Source organism: Oryzias latipes, chromosome 22 (genome assembly GCF_002234675.1).
Source record: "Oryzias latipes chromosome 22, ASM223467v1".
NCBI classification, from domain to species: domain Eukaryota; kingdom Metazoa; phylum Chordata; class Actinopteri; order Beloniformes; family Adrianichthyidae; genus Oryzias; species Oryzias latipes.
In genome coordinates, this window is record NC_019880.2 from 13,016,547 (window position 1) to 13,037,940 (window position 21,394).

General features: G+C 38.3%; 1 protein-coding gene across 7 annotated transcripts in view; it reads left to right on the forward strand.

The window, feature by feature from the left end:
• The first annotated feature begins 2,948 nt into the window (after positions 1 to 2,948).
• tmem63c (transmembrane protein 63C) overlaps positions 2,949 to 21,394 on the forward strand; it is a 30,348-nt gene continuing 11,902 nt past the window's right edge. The window contains exons 1-6 of one of the 7 annotated variants that reach the window (XM_023951566.1): positions 2,951 to 2,998; positions 9,866 to 9,945; positions 10,309 to 10,407; positions 16,249 to 16,470; positions 19,687 to 19,766; positions 20,693 to 20,780. In XM_023951566.1, the coding sequence (XP_023807334.1) occupies positions 16,261 to 16,470; positions 19,687 to 19,766; positions 20,693 to 20,780 (378 nt within the window). In that variant the 5' untranslated portion in view covers positions 2,951 to 2,998; positions 9,866 to 9,945; positions 10,309 to 10,407; positions 16,249 to 16,260. Of the gene's footprint in view, positions 2,999 to 3,241; positions 3,441 to 9,120; positions 9,946 to 10,308; positions 10,408 to 10,433; positions 10,896 to 16,248; positions 16,471 to 19,686; positions 19,767 to 20,692; positions 20,781 to 21,394 lie in introns of those variants that run through there. The other 6 variants (XM_023951569.1, XM_023951565.1, XM_023951567.1 and 3 more) reach the window with 6 other exon arrangements.

A 21,394-nucleotide genomic window follows, 5' to 3' on the forward strand; every position in this document is an offset into this window, starting at 1 on the left:
CAAAGACTCAGCCAATGTCAAATTGTTGTTGATTTATTTAAATTGTGTTGCATGTTTTATTTAAAGAGGGCAACATGAAGACCTTACAAGTTACAAAAATATTGTAGTATCACCGAACCAGAACAGACTCTCTTCTACGGACAAATTTTTTATTTTTATTTTCAACCTTTAATTATCCAGTCAAGACAGATGTTAAAAATGTTCTTTCAAGGCCATAATTCAAAAATTATTTTTCAATTATGGCCTGGCAGATATAGAAATAAAAGGAGTTACAGGACACACAGAAGAAAACAAAATAAAACAGCAGTAACAAAGACAAAACGTAAAAAGATCTGAGATAATTAAATTATTAAAAACATTAGAATCATAAAACTAGGTAACAGTTATTTATACTCTTGATCAGGGACGTGCACAGAGTTTTAGAGGGACTCAAAGTCAGAAAACGGCAGCAAAAACAATCTTTTTTGTCCTTTAAACAAAACAGAACTTAAGTGAAATTTCAAGATAAAATACTAATAGATAAATACTCAGCCTTACCTGTGTAGGTGAGCGTGATACAAATGTAATGTAAACAAATTGTTGTGAATATGACTTCATTCACTTTATCATAGTCTTGGAAGACATCAAAACAACTAAACACTGGATGCCATTTATTTTGGCACAATTTGCTTCAGGCATGATCAACATGAATCAAGCTTAATCTAGATTGTAATTTCTTAAACAGAGACATCCTGACTTTTATCCCCAGAATTCTGAAGTTCAATAGCAGTTAATGTTATCATACGTTGTTGAGAGGATCCTGCAGTTTTGTTCAGTTTTTCACTGGTGTTTTTGGTCATATTCTGTCCTCTGTCAGTCACTCCAGGTTCATGTTAATTATCCACAGCTACCTTCCTTTCTGCTGATTGTCCTCAGTGAGTAGCAGTGAGTGGTTTTTAGTTCTACAGTGTCAGCTCATCTGTTTTTTTGTTTCTCCTCGGTTCTTGTCCCATTTAGGTTTATTTATTACCGGTAAATGTTTACGTTTCTGCCAACAAGCGCAGTTTCCTGCATTTTTGGCTCCTGCACCTCCAGTTCCTGACTGTTGTGATTGGAACGATTTGAATACAAAAAGATAGTAAAGTTGAATGAAAAAGAGTTTAAAGAAGACATTTCTAACCAGAAAATGGTACGCTGAACAGATACATTTAGTGTCAGACCTGTAGTGAAGAAGCCATGAACCTGTCATAAATATGGTTAATTTATTTGGAAATTCTCCCAGCGTTTTATTTTGAACTTAGTACTAAACTTCCTGTTCTTAAACAATGTTCTGTGTTGAATTGATGTGCCGTGTTCTGACCGGTTCTAAGTAAAAAAGTGACTCCTTGACTAATTAGAGCGGTTTTCTGTAATATTAATCATATTTAAGCTCTTTTAATCAGTGGACAGCAACTAGGGTTCGGTAGAATACTGAGGAGGGTTTATAGCCAAATGTTTGTTATGTATCTCAAATAGAAATGTATTACTGTTAATAAAAAAGGGGGCACTAGGGCACTTTTTAATATAAGGCAATAAGGCAGGTGCTCAAGCACCTATGAGTGCTCGTGCCTGCTCTTGATAAGTTGCATTATTAGCCCATGAGGATGTGACATAAAAAAAAGAACTTTATGATACTTTTAAATTAATTTCAAGCTTTTTTTTATTGGTTTGGTTAAACACTTTGCATATTATCCAAGTTTTCAGTTTATTCCAACATAAATGCCAAATGTAATTATTTCGTATTTTTTTGTAATGTTCTAGAGTTTTTAAATGTATACTACAGTTTTTCTCAGTCGCTTTAGTAAAATTCTCAGATCAGAATTGAAGTTTGCAAATACGTGTGTGCATTTCTCAAACCAATTTGTACAAACAGCAAAACACTATGGATTTCTTGCAAAAGCCTGTAACTTGCTCAAAATCTTTAGTTCATCTTTCAAAACTAAGTCTTTATGTCATTGAACATGTCAGTGCCATCAGAATGTCAAGTCATTGTGTCATTGTCTACGAACAAGACAGTCAAATTACTAAGTCTTGTTGTCAATATAATTGTGTACTTTAGAGGGAGGTTCTGATGTAAACTATGGCTAAAGATTTGATGACAATTATTGTAAAATGTAAGTTACACCTTTTTTGTTTGATTGCAAAAGACTGGACAAAATTCACATTTACACTTTTATTGTTCATATTGTAATTTGTTGACAGACCATGTCACACCAACATAGAAAAAAAAAACAACTGCAAACAGTAACACAAAGGGAAAAAAAAGATAGGTAGGACAATATTCTGTACAACAGTACAGGCAGTGCAGTAGGAATTGGTGTGGTCTTCCTACACCTCTTGTCGTTCCTGTATGTTAGGCCACAAATTCTCATCCACATCACAGCGAATATCCTCTCTTGCAATGCAGCAAAATATGTTTGTCACATTGTGACAACTTGGTCAACCATTTTGCAGTTAATGACTTACGATGAACTAATGACTAGTTGTTTTGAGGAGTAAGACTATTGCACAATGAACTATATAATACATTTTGATCAACATGACATAAACAATTGATAATGTAGCAAAGAGCAGAGAGTTGTACAATATTATTTGCATGGATGTACCAAAGCAATTGCAACTTGTTCAAAGAAGTGAGAAACTGCTCATATGTGCACAAGTGACATCATGATGTGAAGATTGAACAAATAGTTTTGTGAATTTCATTCTGATCTGAGAATTGTAATAAAGTGACTGAGCAAAACTGTAATAGCTTTGAGGAGATGGAAAGGTTCAAATAGGCAAAATGGGCATATTTACATTGAGGGTCGGTCCCTTAGTCGTCTTGAAGGCGGACAGAATTGTCAGACGGTTCCTGAGTGGGTGGGAGTTTCTTCTGTTTCTTGGTGTTGGGGGGGGGGGGGGGGGGGGGGGGGGGGGGGGGGGGGGGTTGCAGCATCCCCATCACCAGTGTCAGCAAGCGACCAGTAAAGCTGAAAAGGTGAGTCATGAGAATTTCTGAAGTGTTCGTTTTAGATATCTGAGCACAGATTCAAGAAATGATTTATTCAAAGCGCTGTTAGATTTACCAACTTAACGCGGGGGCAGCGAGGAAGATTAGGAGGAGGATGTGCAGAGCGACATGACATGATGTGTGTGTGCTGTGATAAGCGGGCGGGGGGGGGGTAAAATCTTCTTAAATTGGCTTAAAGGCAAAAGTCCCCCCCTCCCCTCTCTTTTTTGGGAGTAAATAGAGGATGTGCGTGAATGCTGCGTGAAAGGATACGTTCGTTGTGCTGTTGTTGTGGATGCTGCGTGATGCTGGCCGCGTGTCAGACTGTTCCACCCAAACTAGGTGCACCATTTCCTGTCGCTTCTGACTCCCATTGTTCCTGTCGGACTCCTCTGGGCGCTGGGGGAGGGGAATTCAATTAAAAAAAAAGGTAATAGATTTGCAATTTCATTAATTCCGGGGTCTTTCTACACCCCACCCCCCACCCCCCACCCCGCTGCTGCTGCCTGTTGTTTTTCAGTCTGCGGACACAAAGCCTTTACTGTTTAGCTGAGAGGACTGTTTAACCTGTTGAATTATTCTTTTACATTTGTATGAAATTTAACTTCATAATTATTTTATAACTTCAGGAATAAGCTGAGCTGAGTATTTGTGGTCTGTTTTGTTGCTACTGAGTATGTTTGAAATCAGGCTGTGAAACTGTTCACCCTTTATTTCTTGAACTAATAATGTACAGAAGTAAAAACAATCTAGGCTTGAGATTTTTTGCAGTTAAAGAGCTTAAGAAATTGATTTTCATGCGACCATTTTTGGCAAGGCACTTTACCTTTTGGGTACGAAAAATTAGAAAAAAGAAATTCTTGTAACAAAATCAACTTTCTTTAAAAAAAAAACTCAATTAAGGCCTCCACATGATGTGGTTCTGTGATGGTTTTCCACATTCGTGAAGCTGCAACCTTCACGAATTGTCACGAAGCAAAGTTTAGTCCTGGGTGGAGACGCAGGATGTGGGGGAATTATGTTAGTACAGACAGTAAGCTCATCACATCTGGGTAAAATGGAATAATCACAGTGAGAGTTGTGATTGATGTTGCTTTTAATGAGTTTTGTCCTGTTCTAAAGTTTATGTTGTCAATGGATAGACAAGTTTATTTTTATAGAAAACATTCTGATCAGAATTATACTTTAAAATAACATTCAGTTTGTGAAACTCACTGAAAATTATTGGCTTAACAAGGTGCCTGCAAAAATCCAATAAGAGTCAGGGCATAAAATGCGAAAGAATATTGCGTAAATCATGTCAAGTGACCAAAACCTTTTTTTGTTTTTTGTACCAGGTTTCATTTACTCAATAGATATTCACAGTCTGCGTCTACATATTTTTTAAGCGCTGATGTTTAGGATAATTATAAGTGTGTGAAACACAGAACAGGTGCTGAACAGTGAGTGGCTGATTAAAACAGTCTGTTTTAGCACCCTTTAGCTGGACAGCTCCACCTGCATTGACTGATAATAAAGCTTTATTGAGGATTCCCATATAGATCATCTGCTACAAGTTTTGACAACAGTGCAAAACTTGCTCCTTTTAATCAGTTTAAAAGTAGAGGAGGCTATTCATGTAGGAAGGGAAAAGATCAGCCCACATGGCTGACAGCTTGGGCACTCCTCTGCAAAGCAGCACAGGCTTTTTCCTGAGGACTTCCCCACGTGTTCCTCCTGTAGCGATGGTGATGATGCTGATGCATGGAGACATGTGGCGCAGACATATTTTTAGTTGTAACCTATTTTGTGCATGCATCTGAGTGGACGGACCATAATTCTACGATGATTGCATCACAAGTCAGGGGAATTTTTCCAAGTCATTTCCAACCACTGACTTTCGGGCAGAATTGAATTTCCAGGAAACACCTGAGTAAAAACCTCCTAACCAAAAGCCAAATGTCAGCAAGGGCTGATAACGCCATGCTGAGCTGTGAAACCTGCATTTGGATTCCATCTGATTATTAAAATATTAAATCAAATGCTCATTGGGTTAAAACATATAATTACTAACATCCTTTTTCACAATAAAAAAACATTAAAATTCTTTATTTATTAACATTGTTAATTTTACAAAGTAGTAAAATCAATTACCTTTTCAGCTGATCAATAAAAAACCACTATCATTGTTTCAGTTTATGTCTTAGTATGAGCAAGAAAAGGTTTTGGCTCATGCGTTTTTTTTGTCATTCTTCGATTTTATAAACTGTAAGTAACTTGTTTGAACACGAGGAAAAGAAAATGTGACACCTGTCATGTGGGAAAAAGAAGAAAGATTCCTAAAAAGTGTGTTTTGTTTTTGTATTTTATTTTGAAAAATCCTGATTTCAAGAGGGATTTTTTTCCACACAAAAAAAAGAAAAAAGAATTCCAGACCAGACAGATTGTTGAACAGGTTAGGTTCTCTTTAATCAAGATGTCAGATTCAAATACCACTGATGCCAGAAGGTTCCAAATGATGAACGGCCCAGCCCACACAACAGCAGCCGGCACACGTTCCTCCCCAGGGTGTCACCTGAGCATGTGCAGCCAGACATGTCGGCTTAGTTGAGCGTGGTCCACGTTCATCTGCAGTCATAGCTCTTGCTGACACAAAAAGGATGACTTCAGATTGAGCTTTGAACAGAATCCCATCCGTGTGTGTTTGCGCTGTGATGGAGAGCGAGCTGTGAAGTGAAAAAAAAGCCCCACCCTTCTCTGCTGAGCAGGTGGTGAGCAGATTGTGCTAAAACCTCCGCCTAATTTCTACCTCCGACTGAGTCTGAAGGGGTTTGCTGATCCACCCCTTCAACACTACCCACCAAGTAAAACCATCACAGCTGAGGTCTGCAGCTTTTGAAGGGCTGGGAACAACCTGCATTTGATCCCTATATAAATATCTGAAAAAAAACTGCTGATAAACTACATCCATGAGGATGGCTCCTTTTTTTGGGGGGGTTTACATACACATCAAACTTATTAAGTTCTTATACAGGTTTAGGTAGTGCATACACTCACCATGCGTCTCAACATTGCAATATATTGCCTGCAGTTCCTATAAGCCGGAGGATGTTTCAGATCTAAAGGTGTGCACATTAATATTCAAATTGCCATAAGATAATAATAAATAATTAATTTATTGAGCTAGAACAATTTACAATGAGTTTAAAACATGGAGCTGAGACTAAACTTCTCCTGGGACTACATAAACATGCTATGCATTACCAGTACCTCATATTTGTACACTGAAAACAGGAAAGACTGATACAAAAGGCATACAAATGCCATTCTAGCTTAGATACCAGCAGTCGCAGTCAGTGGGCTTCTCCTGTACAGTTCTCATCTCAGATACAGTTTGTTATCTACTGCTCAAGTATAGTCTCTATTTCACAATAGCAAACCTTCTTAGTGACTCTACTACTGTAAAAGAATGAAAACCAATATGTGTAGCAGGAGTTGTAGTAGTTACCTTTAATCTTCATTAGTTTTAGATGTGAAATTTTCACCTTTTATCCTTCTATTTCATGTGTTTGCTGGTGGCAGCTCAGGTCTCACCATGCCACCTCAGCAGGACCTCAGCTTTATTTTTTAATGCTCTGTACTTCACAGATGCTGTAAAAACCAAGTGTCCAAGTTTTGCTTTACAGTTTTGCTCTTCTATTTCAAATGAAATGCATTCACATGTAGGATTCCATAAATATTGGTAAAATGTTTTTTTATTTCTACCTTTGAACAAGATGGAGCTGAATGGAATTTTATGGTGTTGTTTCCAGGAAACCTTTAATTTCTATTCACACAAGGAGTATCTGTATTATATATACACATTGGATTCAGCTGATATGGTTAGTGCTTTGTTATTTTTTTTTTGTGTTTAAAACTTATTTAGAAACCGTCAAAGCTATGCTACAACCTTGTAGTGAATTAACCTTTAAGAGTAGGAGTAATAGCAGTTTATTCAGAGACACGCATTTTTAACTGTGTTTTGATAAATATTTGTGTGTACCAAAAATCAGATATTTCAACGCATTGCACTATGTGTTAAATGCAGCTGCTGTCAACAATGACGAACCAAAGAGATGGTTCATTTCTCTCTTTCTGTAACATCCTCTTACTTTCCTTTCATAAGATATTACTAGACGTTTTTTTTAGCCTCACTCGGGTCTTTGTGGATAATTAGGTGCTTTTGATTGTGACCTTTTGATAGTACAGGAGGTGAAAATGTGCTAAAATGATGTTTTCTCTGTTGGATTAATAAATGTAAAAGAATTTAATAAGGTAAAACAACCTTTTATCAGTAAAATACAGCAGATTTTTTGTCCCCATTTACATTTGTGTGGTTAATATCCTTTTTGTTTACAAAATTTACTACAGTTTTAAAAGATCTGGATGCACAATATATATAAAATTACATCATCATTGTAGTTTTTCTTAGCAAACTGAAAGCAGAAACACACCTACTCACAATGACAGTGTCTTTCCTCAACATCAAAGCAGCTTTCTTTATTTTTCAGAGAAAGATCTTAAAAGACTTATTTTAATCTTTGCAAGATGATCACACAAATATTTTTTAAATTGTCTTAAAAATAAACTCCACAGCATCAAAATAGAAAATATTGTCAAAATATTGAAAATTGTGAAATATTTATTTTATCCATTTAAGTAAATCATTTTACTGTTGGTACCCAAAGTGTAAAAATGTTACGGAATATGAAATAGGTTAGGATACAATAATACTCACATCACAGTTTAGCACAGAGATATTAGTATCATTATATTTCAATTTGGTTCTATGCTACTGTGCATGCTACAAAAACAGAATAAAAGAAAAGGCTGCACTACATTTTGTAATGACAGGTGCAATATTTTTACTCTAGCCATCATAGTTGCATATAAAGTCAAATCCAGGCAGCCTCAAATCCCTTCCATCAGAACAGGTATTGTTGTCTCACGCTGAGAGAACAGTATGTTCTAACACGAATAATAGTGGGAGCACAGAGCTGAATGTTTAACAAGGTTTCAGTTACTACGGCAGCGATCGTTCTGAAGCTGTGATTCTCTCATTTATGAAGCTTTCGAGCCGCCCTTGAGGGTAGTCTTTTATGCTGTAGAGACTGACAGCTGATTGGGCGGGGAGGTTCTTAGGTCAACAGAAGTTAGCGCTTTATTTATGCCTCATTTCGTTGGTGAAACAGACCCATAACTCTCTTGTTTTCTCCTAATGCACAAACAGGGGGGAAGCTTTTACAGAGGCTGTCTGTCAAAAGCTTTATGGGGTTTTGAATCCTGGGATGTTTTTGGAGGTACGGGGAACCTCTAAATTCACTCCAAATGTCTCTGTCTTGCAGAAAAGAACTGGAGACCAGCCGACAATGTTCAGTTCATTACATTAAATCTAGCTTTTGCACAATCATGAATACCTTCATCAACATTCATCACACACATCACAGGCAACAGCTAATTTCCTGAGATTAAAATCTCTGCCTGTCTTTTCTTGTTTCTGTTATGCATGTCTATAATCTTCAGATGGAGAAACCATCAGGAAAGCTGGTGTCTCTATGGTTTTACTTTAATTCTTGTAACATAGCAAAAATATTTATCATGTGGTCCTTATCAAAGTATTGCTAATTTATGTAATAATGTTTACAATTCTTTTTTCATATTTTTGGAAAACATTCAAATACCTTTAAAGAATAGCTGGAGAATGATGCATTACTGAATAATTTTACATTAAATACATTTTAAATTATACTTTTTTATGCATTATTACCTGGTGTAATGATAACTAATAAAAACCAGCAGTGATTCATTAGCCAAAGGAATCCTGAACACCGAACTGATGGGAAAGTGAAAAGCATTACCGTCACATATATGGAAAAAAAGTCTGATAATAGTCATAATTTCAACCATTTATTCTCTCAGGTGATGAGTTTAGGTTTACCTGGACATAGCAGGTTTAAGTTTCTTCAAAATGTTATACATAGGATCCAAAAACTTGATAATATCACATACACATGTCTTACTTTTAAATTTTCCTTTAGGAAATAGTAAATTAATTTAGATTTTGGCTAAATTCAAGTTTTATTTTTTATTAGAGGCAGATACCTTAATAAACTGCAGGTTTTATTCTCCAACTAGCAGTTTTTTGGCCTTGTTTTCTGGTCTTTTCTATCTCATTCTATTTAAAGCATTATGTCATTAGTGGTTCTTTCAAAGCAATGTTGCTAAGAAACAACCCATCTATTGGAACTCAGCAGGAAAATGAATTCTTTTTTCATTTATTTTGTGTTTTTGATCTTCTGACTTGGATTGTAATTAGTTGATCGGCATTGGTTTTGCTGTTTTGAGACCTTTAACAGAAAAAGAGAATTTCCTCTTTTAAATGGACTGATTTGTATTACACGGTAAGCATAACACAAGTGAATGGATGCACACAAATCCTCATTTGTCTCTGCAGCGTTGAATAGAGTAGCTGACATGATTCTAGATTTGTCCGTCTCAGTTTTTTCAGCTTTTGCGCCAACTTCAGCCTCTGTGATCCTGATTTTACAAACTGAGCACAAAAGAGTAGTTTCACTCATTCTGCAGGCGGGAGGCGTTACGCTGCTCCACAAGCTGAGCATCCGTTTTTGTTTTTTTTTAACCTGCTGCGTTTGCTCGACACCTTCAATCCCAGAAAGGAGAGACAGGAGCAAAGGGAGAGAATTAAGGAAGTGTGCAGATGTGGATATCTTGGATCAGTTTCCAGCTTGTTTTTTTTTAACATGAGGGATGACACAGGAAGGATCTTGGCGTTAAACTGCTGAGTCACACTCTCGTTTGCCCAAATGTTGTGTGAAGGCACATCACAGCCAGCCTGCATCCCTCGGCATCCTGCTTGAGAGTTTCTCTGATAACGTCAGCAGACAGCATCATACAGGGTAAGTGACTCGTGTATGTGTCAATATAGTTCTCATACTAAACACTGTACTATAACTTAGTTCTTGACTGTAAAAGTTTTGTTTCTTTTATTATAGACGTCTCACTGTAATTGAACTTTCTAAAATAAAAAAAACAGTAGAATATGATGACAAATTTTAATGGAAATTGGGATATTACCTAATATATTAAATGTTGCCTAATGAGATTTGTTCCATCCCACTAGTATCAACTTTACTGCAATGTTTTTTGAAGCTACTGAATGACAAACAGAGAGAATGTGATGTGTTCATGTGCTCTACAGACTAATCCAGAACAGTTTCCGTGAACGTCCTCTGAGAATCTTGTCTCTGTCATCTCTATAGGGAGGTTCAGAGGCTGCGCCTGGCTCTGTTTGGATACTGACTCATAGCTGAACGGTTTCCAGGAGTGAGCTAAGAGGAAGACCACACAAAGATTACCGGGTAGTGTTGTTGTACAGTGAGAGGCTTGTACAGTTTAGATGGATAAAGCAGACATTTGGTTCAGAAATTCTGGGACTTTTTTTCCCTTCTAAATCATGGAGAAGATTCAGTTGCAGCTCATCCGTCACTCCAGTGAGGAAAGCATTCTCTACAAATCATGGCCTTTTGTGTGTGCAGCCTCTATTTCATCTATTTCTATTTTTGTCTTACAAAATGTAATCTTATCCAGTCAGAGAATAGGTTGGGGCTGAGGTATTGATGCAGAGCTTTGTCAGAACTGCTTTGCTGCTCCATTTCCTTTGTTTGTTCACTGATGAGTGTACACCAACTGAGCAGCTGGACATCGGGGCCGTATTGACCAAAACAAAGATATATTCATGTGAATATCTGGAGGACGACTGGGTCAGCTCTTGATTCTGTGGCCGTGGCAGTGCAGGGTGTCATCTGCTTCATCCTCATAGTCATGGTTGAAGGTTTTCTATAGGAAAGTAAGTCATCGTTATTTACATTCACTGGTACTCAATAAAAAATAACTCTTGCTCAAATGTCAAATCTCTGCCATTGTAGCATTTTAACAAATGTAATTGAGGTCTAAACTTTAGGATGAGAAGAAAAATTCTAACTTTATTTTAGTCAAAACCAAAGGACATGTGATGAACATTTGATTATTTGTTTCTGTACCTTCACATACTGGAGTACATGCGGAGAGGTGGGAAAGCTTTTTTCAGAGTTGCTTAGCAACAAGTGATAACCTAGATTGATTTGTTGACCTTGAGGGCCAACAAAGCTTTTACAAAGTCTCTTGAATAAAAAAAAACTGAGTGTCCACTGTGGGTCACTTAGAGCCATCAAATCTATTGTTTTTCCTCATAATCATGTTTATCTGGTGCCATGGAGCTCATTAGATGGCTTACAATGGTAAACCACACCACAGTGTGTCCCAGCGCGGCCATTTTCACTTTTATGTCAAATGTCTGAGAGACAACTACCTTTTCTGGTAGTGCTTGCGTTTCAGGTTTAAAATGGCATATAAACCTTAAATGACAGTAACATCACGTACAAGGATGAATGATTAGGATTTATTTAATGAAGAAAAGTTTTTTGATTGAAAGTTTTATTCAATGAAAAAAATATCTGCACACATAGCAATTGGGAAGGGTCAAAATGAACTTAAATAGAGCACAATCTTTCCAATGACAAATAATAACTAACTAATAACCCTTTAACACCAGAGCAAAATAACACACGCTCTTTGAATTACCACAGTGCTTCTTTTATACAAGTAACATAATAACAATTGATTCTGACATGGAAAAAAACAGCCTTGCACAGATATCAACATTTTACTCTAGAAAAGCTGCATGACGCTCCAATGTTTAAGGGTTATTTTGGGTTAAGGGTTTAAGGGCTAAAGGTTTAAGGGTTATTTGTGCATTGTCTCTAGGTCAATAATAAACAAAATAATAAATACATTTAGATTGCTCCAAAAATACACAATAAATTAAGTATGAGGATCATTAAAGGATATTAAAAATATTAAGTAATTAATAGTCATAAAAACAAAAAAAGTAATGTCAATCAAACTCACTAAAAACAGAATAAGAAGAATAAAAGTATAAAAGTAGTAAAAGTAGTTGACCGTTCAGTGACTCCTCCTCATGCCCCCTCCCCTCCCAGCTGCATTGAATAGCCTTATTGAAGTCAGTGCGCAGGACTTCCTGAGCCTTTAGGTAGAGCATGGCAGAGAGCGAAGGCAGTCACTGAATTTAGTAAGCGAAGACTCTGTGTGGGGGGAATCAGTGTTCCTCATTATTGTGGTGATTAGGGTTCTAATGCCTTAGTTTTTGCTCTCTGTTTTATTACTGTAGTGATTAGAGTTCTGTATGCCTTAGTACTGCTTCCTGTTTTCTTTTGAAGGTTTCTTCCTGCATGTCTTAGTTTTGGGTTTGACTTCCCTTGTGCCAATCTTCTCTGATTTCACCTGTGTCTCGTCAGTCCTGTCAGTATATATGTCTTGTCTCTGCCTTTCTCTAGTGCTGGTCCATTCCATCTTCTTTGTTGTCTCCCTGGTTACCCCAACAGTTGGTTTTGTTTGGTTTCCCTGCTTGGCAGCGCTTTTGTTTGAGAGTATTAAACCCTTTTTACTTGGAACCACCTGCCTTCCGTCTCTGCATTTTGGGTCCTTCATCAACGTCTCTTACCTGACAACTATGCTGTCCAGTTTGGACAGCATCCTCCATACTCCAGCATACTCCTCCAGTCAATACACAAAATAATTATACACAAAATACATCTTCTTCTTTCTCTTTCGGCTTTTCCCATCAGGGATCGCCACAGCGAATCATCCTTTTCCACCTCACTCTATCATGGACATCTTCTACCCTAACATTAGCCAACTTCATGTCCTCTGTTAAGACATCCATGTATCTCCTCTTTGGCCGTCCTCTTGCCCTCCTGCCAGGCAGCTCCATCTCCAACATCCTTCTACCAATATATCCACTATCCCTCCTCTGAACATGTCCAAACCATCTCAGTCTGGCTTCTCTGACTTTGTCGCTGACACAGGCAACATGAGCCATCCCTCTGATGTACTCGTTCCTTATCCTGTCTAACCTGGTCACTCCTAAGCAGAACCTCAACATCTTCATCTCCGCTACCTCCATCTCAGCCTCTTGTCTCTGTCTCACTGCTACCGTCTCTAACCCATAGAGCAGAGCTGGTCTCACCACTGTCTTGTACACCTTTCCTTTGAGTCTTGCTGGCACTCTTCTGTCACACAACACTCCTGACACGTTCCTCCAACCGCTCCAACCTGCCTGCACTCGCCTCTTCACCTCTTTTCCACAATCCCCATCACACTGAACTGTTGACCCCAAGTACTTAAACTCCTGCACCTTCTTCACCTCAGTCCCCTGTAACCTAACGCTTCTACCTTGATCCCTCTCGTTCAGACACATGTATTCTGTCTTACTACGACTGACCTTCATACCTCTTCTTTCCAGAGCAAACCTCCACCTCTCTAGCTGTTCCTCCACCTGCTCTCTACTCTCACTGCAAATTACAATGTCATCCGCAAACATCATTGTCCAGGGAGATTCCTGTCTTACCTCGTCTGTCAGCCTGTCCATCAGCATAGCAAACAAAAAAGGACTCAAAGCTGATCCTTGGTGTAGTCCCACCTCCACCTTGAACTCCTCTGTCTGACCTACAGCACATCTCACCACCGTCATACTTCTCTCATACATGTCCTGAACTACTCTGACATACTTTTCTGCCACTCCAGACGACCTCATACAGTACCACAGCTCCTCCCTCGGCACCCTGTCATACGCCTTCTCTAAATCTACGAACACACAATGCAGCTCCTTCTGACCTTCTCTGTACTTTTCCATCAACATTCTCAAAGCAAAAATGGCATCAGTGGTGCTCTTACGGGGCATGAAACCATACTGCTGCTCACAAATCTCCACCTTCTTCCTAAGCCTGGCTTCCACTACTCTTTCCCACAGCTTCATTGTGTGGCTCATCAACTTTATTCCTCTATAGTTGCTGCAGTTCTGCGTGTCACCCTTGTTCTTAAAGATTGGGACCAGAACGCTTCTCCTCCATTCCTCAGGCATCTTCTCACTCTCTAAAATCCTATTGAACAACCTTGTTAGAAATTCCACTGCTGTCTCTCCTAGGCACTTCCATACCTCCACAGGTACGTCATCAGGACCAACGGCCTTTCCGCTCTTCATCCTTTTCAGAGCCTTCCTAACCTCATCCTTTCCAATCTCTGCTACTTCCTGCTCCACAACAACCACATCTTCCTCCCTTCTTTCCCTGTCATTTTCCTCGTTCATCAGCTCCTCAAAATACTCCTTCCATCTTTTCTGTACACTCTCTTGGGTTGTTAGCACCTTTCCATCTCTGTCCTTAATCACCCTTATCTGTTGCACGTCCTTCCCATCTCTGTCTCTCTGTCTGGCTAGCCTGTACAAGTCCTTCTCTCCTTCCTTTGTGTCTAACCTGTCATATAGCTCATCGTAAGCTTTCTGTTTGGCCTTTGCCACCTCTCTCTTCACTTTACGCTGCGCTTCCTTGTACTCCTGTCTACCTTCCTCAGTCCTTTCTACATCCCACTTCCTTTTAGCCAACCTCTTCCTCTGGACGCATTCCTGTACTTCCTCATTCCACCACCAAGTCTCTTTACCGTCTTTCCTCTTTCCAGATGACACACCTAGCACCTTCCTACCTGTTTCCCTGATAATCTCTGCTGTAGTTTCCCAGTCCTCTGGAAGCTCATCCTGACCACCCAGGACCTGCCTCAACTTCTGCCTAAATTCCTCACAAGTTTCTTCATTCTGTAGCTTCCACCACTTGGTCTTCTTTTCTGTTTTCCCTCTCTTCTTCTTCCTGACCTCCAGAGTCATCTTACACACCACCATGCGGTGCTGTCTGGCTACACTCTCTCCTACCACCACTTTGCAGTCATTAACCTCTCTCAAATGACCTCGTCTACATAGGATGTAGTCCACCTGAGTACTCCTACCTCCACTTCTGTATGTCACTCTATGTTCCTCTCTCTTCTGGAAGTAAGTGTTGACTACAGCCATTTCCATCCTCTTCGCAAAGTCCACCACCATCTGTCCCTCCAGATTCCTTTCCTTCACACCAAACCTGCCCATCACCTCCTCATCACCTCTGTTGCCCTCACCAACATGCCCATTAAAGTCTGCTCCAATAACAACTCTCTATCCTCTGGGAAAACTCTCTATGACCTCATCCAACTCACTCCAGAATCTCTCCTTCACTTCTAACTCACAGCCAACCTGTGGCGCATACCCACTGACTACATTCACCATCACCCCTTCAATTTCTAACTTTAGGCTCATCATCCTGTCTGAGACTCTTTTCACCTCTAGAACACTGTTTACAAACTCCCCCTTCAGAATCACTCCTACCCCGTTTCTCTTCCTATCAACACCATGATAGAACAGTTTGTATCCTCCTCCAATACTACGTGCCTTGCTGCCCTTCCACCTTGTCTCCTGCACACACAGTACATCTACCTTCCTTCTCTCCATCATGTCTGCCAGCTCTCTGCCTTTCCCTGTCATTGTGCCAACGTTAAGAGTCCCTATTCTCAAACCTATGTTCCTGCCTTTTCCCTTCTCTCTCTGGCCACGGACCCTTCTGCCTCCCCTCTTTCTTCCACCAACAGTAGTCAAATTTCCACCGACACCCTGTAGGTTAACAGCATCGGTGGCGGTCGTTGTTAACCCGGGCCTCGACCGATCCGGTATGTCTAAAGTGTTGTGGATGATTCGCATGGTTATTTTGGCAATTTTTTACGCCGGATGCCCTTCCTGACGCAACCCTCTCTATTTATCCGGGCTTGGGACCGGCACAGAAGTTACTGGCTTGCAACCCCTGTGGCTAGATTCATACACAAAATACATAAATACACAAAAAGTACAAAACTTTGTTTTAACCTACATTGAGGTGATTGTATTTCTCACAGTTTGACACTGAAAAAAATTGGGATTTTCCAAAAAGCCCCCTCCGGCCTCTTTATGAATTGCACATGGGTTTAATTGAGCTCCAGTATTGAACCCAAAGGCTACTTTGTGCTTCACACCAGATAGAAAGTAGGATTCTCTGCTACTCAATTTTGTGTTTGATAATGTAAAAAAGATATAAAAAATAGCAGTTCAAGTCCAGAAAAATAATTTATGTTGTATTTATAAAGTCTAACGTTTGTTCGGCATTTAAGAGGTCAGAAAAGGACAAACATCAAGATGACAAAAGAGCCTTTAGTGCTTATCTTTGTGTCTGTTCCTTCAATAAATCTTTCAGAGAAGAGTGCTGATGGCACTGACAGAGCTGTTTGAGACCAGGACCCCCTCTCTGGAGACATGGCCTTTGGAGCTTGATGTTCTGGGATTCCCAGAAGCTCGGGGAGAAGAAAACAGCACGGCAGAGAGATGCTTCCACTCACATTCTCGCAGCAGCGTCCTCCAGGGTCTACCATTTGGCGGGGTTCCTACAGTCCTCGCCATCAACGTGGTGCTTTGGATGGTAAGAATTCTCAAACACGTCTTTTCAAACTGACGCCTGCTGAAATCGTTGTTATTGAAGTTGGTTTAGAAATGTAAAAGACAGGGACATTTTACAGGGAAAAAGAGGCTTGAAGGCCTTAATGTTAGATATAAATGTTGCACACTTTGCTCAGATGAAGCATGCTTCACCTTGAATCAAGGCTGTTAGTAAAGTAGTTGCTACGGGATCTTTGCCAGTGAAGTCAAACGGGGCACAGCTTGAACGAGCTACATGGAAATACCCCTCTGTGTACTCATCATCCACAAATGGTGCTCTGTATATTTAACAGGAAGAATAAATGAAACCATTTCCAGCAGCTGACACTGGCTTCTATTAAATGACATGTTACTTTAATGGCAATTTCCCCTGGAGAGGGGACTAACTTCACTTTGAAGTTGCCTTTGGGTGAGAGGCTGCATTCCGAAGGCCTTATTGCCACTTTTTTCTGCATTTACATCTTGGAGTTTGCCATAATGGTTAGAAAGCCGACCTTACTGCACTTTTATTTTATGCAAAGTACTTTTAGCTATGCAAATACTAATACTTTTTGGCTCTTAAAGTGTCTAAATATGGCGAGAGTAGGTGGATTTTCTTTTGTAATTCTTTTTTATCTTACTAGCATTTGTTTAAAGCAACAAAAACAAATTCTCTTTGACATAATAGCTTCAAACATTAAAACCTGACACTTTGGGTCTTCTAGACTATTCTGTTATTTTTGCTTAAAAATTGTGTCATATTCATTTACTCAGGCAAGAAAAGGGTTATCACACGTGCATATAAAGATAGTAGAGAACACAACAAGAAGAGAAACTGACAAAGTTTGACAGACTTGATTATTTACTTCCCAATCGGTTTTATACCGTCACTAACATAACATGTGGTTTTCAATCATATCTGTATCCTTTACATCCCTACTTTAGGTGTAGGAGCTAAATAATTGCATAATCTTGTCTAGCAATTGAAGCACAACAAAAAATTTTAAATGCAAGGGAACCGCCGACAATGAAATATTTCTATTAGTTGGCTAATTTGGAATTGGTTCCTTTTATCAAAGAAATCTTAAAGCAGGTGGATGAATTTGGGATAACACTTACTCTAATGTTGTAAGATGGATTGTCCTATAAAAGTACCGGTTTAAGAATCAAGTGTGGTGAGGTTGTGAGGAAAAAAGTCAATTAATAAATGTCAGCCACACAAAAGCTATTAATGCTAAGAATTATGCCTTTAGTTTTTTTTTTTCATGCTTTGGTTTGGATTTACATAAGTTTTGTTTTTCTTAAGTTGTTATAATTTTTCTGTTAAGATTTATTCAATAGTTTAGCTTTCTTTTCCTTGTCCTTTTGTATTTTGACCACACTAGGTTTAGTTTCTTTTCATCTCAGCCTTTTCTCTTTCAGGTAGTTAAAGTAAGTCAAAGGTTTTTGATGTGTTTTTCTTTAAAGAATTATGTTTAGGTTTCTTTTTCCATTACTAGATTATTACTTTTAAACAGTTATTTCAACCAGTCATAAGCGTTTTGCTTTTGCCACGTTGGCAATCGTTGCTGATATGTATTTCTACATATAAAAACTGCATATTGCACACATGCAATCTAGACGTTTAACCACTTACATTTGTTTAAATTCTACTTGTGATTGTTGTGTTTGGATCTAAACTGTAATCTTCTACATTTACAACTCCCAAGTTAGAAATGCCCAAACGGTAGTTTGCTTTGTTTCTGAGAAAGAGTTTCGTATGTTTTCAAATTAGTTATCATTCAAGTTTTCCAAAAAAATCCTTTCAAATCAGAAAGTGGGTTAAACTTGACAGAATTTAGCAAACGAAAACTGGGTTTGTGTATTTTTTTTAGAAAACGAGTTCCCTAGGGGCAGACCAAGTCTACAATGTTTCCAGTGTGTTTACAAATGTTTCCCCGTCTGTCATTGTTTGTGTGGACCAAAATGGCTGCATGTCTCCAAACAACTACCTCGAGATGCTAACCAGTCACAGAAAACTATGTTCAAAAAAGAAAATGATTAAAAAGAAAATGATATATATATATATATACAGTATATATATGTATAAATATATAAAATTATAGTTAGGTGATAAAACGGCATTTTAAATAAAAGTTTTGTGCCAAATGCTGTCAATTCTTTTAGTTTTTTTGTTTGTTTAGGCTTTATTTTTCTTCCTTGTCATGTTCCATTCTGCATAAACAAACACAAACAGCATTTGTCATACATGTCAAGAAAAATCTGCTTTCAGAAAAGCAGCCCGTGCACTATTTACAAACAGAGCTGTGCTGTGTTTTCTAGTGTGCCTCTAGATAATAATAGACCTCAATTTTCCGCTGTCACTCGCTCTGTTCCACCGGCAGGCTGTGTCAGTCTTGATCTCTCCCTGACTTCACATTTGATCAACCATAGCTAGGTTTTAATTGGCTCATTTTAGTCACAGCCAGGTTGTCAAGCCAACAGAGGATTTGAACAGCATTTCCTAATGACAGGCGTGAGTCAAAGCGTGTTTCCCCCTCTGGTGATGGGAGCACGCCTCCGTTGTGGGTCTAACATCATAGAGAATAAATCATGCATGTAGCTAAACACTTAGATACAAAAAAAACGACCCTGAATAATTAAATGAAACAACTGGAAAGAACAGTGAAGGCAAAAAAAATTTAAACATTTTTCTAGTATTCATCTTTTGAGTTAAGTCAAGCGGTTTTCATGGTTTAAGTGGTGAATTTGCGCCTAACGGTAATGATGCTGCCATCCCTGGCCACTAATTCATTAAATGCTGTCATTACAATCAAGTGCTTATCACCACCCTTACCTGGTTCTCATTCATCAACATTCATCCAATATGGAGATTTTGAGCTTTAGGGACTTTCATCTCTCTTCTTTTTTTCAGCAATAAAAATTTTTCATTTATTTCGTGCTTCAATCAGGAATGTTCTGATTCATTTTGCTCTTGACCATGTCAATTTAACATTTCTGCACAGCATGGGTTCTTCTGTGCACGGTGACCTGCCTCCCCATGTTTCCAAGACAACCCCACCCACTGAAGCGGTTTTTCCTGTTCTTTGGAAGAACAAAAAATACAAAAGAAAAACCATTGGGGGGGTTTTATTTTCAAAGAATTTCAGTGAAACAGAGAATTTGGTGGACTGTGTGAATCGGAGTCCCAGCGGCACTTGTATCTTTTTCTTTCTTACAGTTTTTGCTGCTGATCTTTTCCTGCCTGAGGAAGGCTGCATGGGACTATGGACGCTTGGCTTTGCTAATGGAAAATGACAGGTAAATCCCTTCTTTGCTTTCCATGTTAGATAAAAATGTATTTGGCACTTTGCTAGAGCTGGCTATCTGCCCTTATGGAGTAACAGTTATCAGTAATGCGGCAGCTCTCCCTGGTGAGGACAAATGGAACTGCCATTTTTTTTAACCTGCTTTGTTTTTTTTGTAAATTGATTTAGAAGGTGAAAAGAAAGGAGGAAGAACATTGATAGACAATATATAACATTAAAAATTATTAGAGTTGTTATTTTTTTCATTTTAAATACTGCAAATGTTCTGTTTCTTGGCCATTTTTAAGAGCAAAAATGTTTTTAAAAGTTCATAATAGCAAGAATGCACAATATGTCTAAGATTTAGAGAATGTAAAAATGACCAAACATATTTTTATATAAAATGTCCGTCAAGTATTATTTAACTGCTTTTTTGCTGCATCGTTTTTTTTTTAATAAACCCATTTATTGGAGATATTAAACAAATTTGAAATAAAAAAAAAGAAAGAAAAGAAAAAAAATTGTTTACAGACAGGTTAGAGTTCTTACGGCTTAAAATATTCTTGTTAGTCAGTCACATGGCATCGCTCAGCAGGTTTGCTTCTGCTCAACCTGCGTCTCCTCTCCGGTGGAGTGTGAACTTTATTAGTTCTGCCTAACCGATGGCGATGGCCCAAAGCCCTAGAGGGCAAGCAGCATCTGCGTGTTTTGTCGAGCAGTCATCTCTCATAGTAATTGAATCATGCTGCCTAATTTGACATGCTGCTGAACTGTCAGTGGTAAAGCCTGCAGAGCAATATCCACAAACTCAATTGCTGAACTGGCTTCATGAGACAAATTGCCTTGGTTTGTGATTCTCTGGGTTGAGTTCGGTGACGCTTGTTTGCATATTGATACACAAAAGCAACAATGAAACAAATGTTTTGTTTTTTCTTTCAGTCTTACATCCTTGTTTTATGGAGAACCAAGTGAAAAAGAGAAGACTCCCTCAGAAACCAGCCCCTCAGACTCTGACACCAAAGACATGGTGAATGTGGATTCTTTTTCTCCTTTATCTCTCAAAATATATTTTAAACTACTAAGCCAAGTCAACAAAGATTTCAGCCAAAATTTATCATTTTTACACCTCATTCTTTCAAACTTTAAGATGCTGTAACTCTAATATATGTTGTGCAGATACAAACAGTCAAAATATATCACATACTGTAGGATGTGGTATGTGGCACATTCAATAAAGCTGAATATAATTTTTAAAAATGGCATTTTGTCCTACATAAGACCACGATTCTGTACATTAATTTGTGTATCTAATGAAATACTAATGATTTCTAAAATCTTAAACTACGTTTAAAGTATAAATAACGTTTATAGTAGTGTCCTGGGATGAATTTATATACTTTGTTCATAGACAATAGCTTCAATATACATAGTCACCTTTTCCCATCAATTACCTTTTCTTGTTTTATTAAATTTTGATGAATTTTCATGATTTGAGTTTAAAAAATTGTTTAAGAAAAACAAGTTGAGTTCAAGCTCAATAAAGTTTACCCAAATAATGAATTAAATGTTCATTTTCTGACATGTTTTTTAGTTAGATTTATTAAATTTTCTCTGAAGAGTCATTTTGAAATATAATCCCAG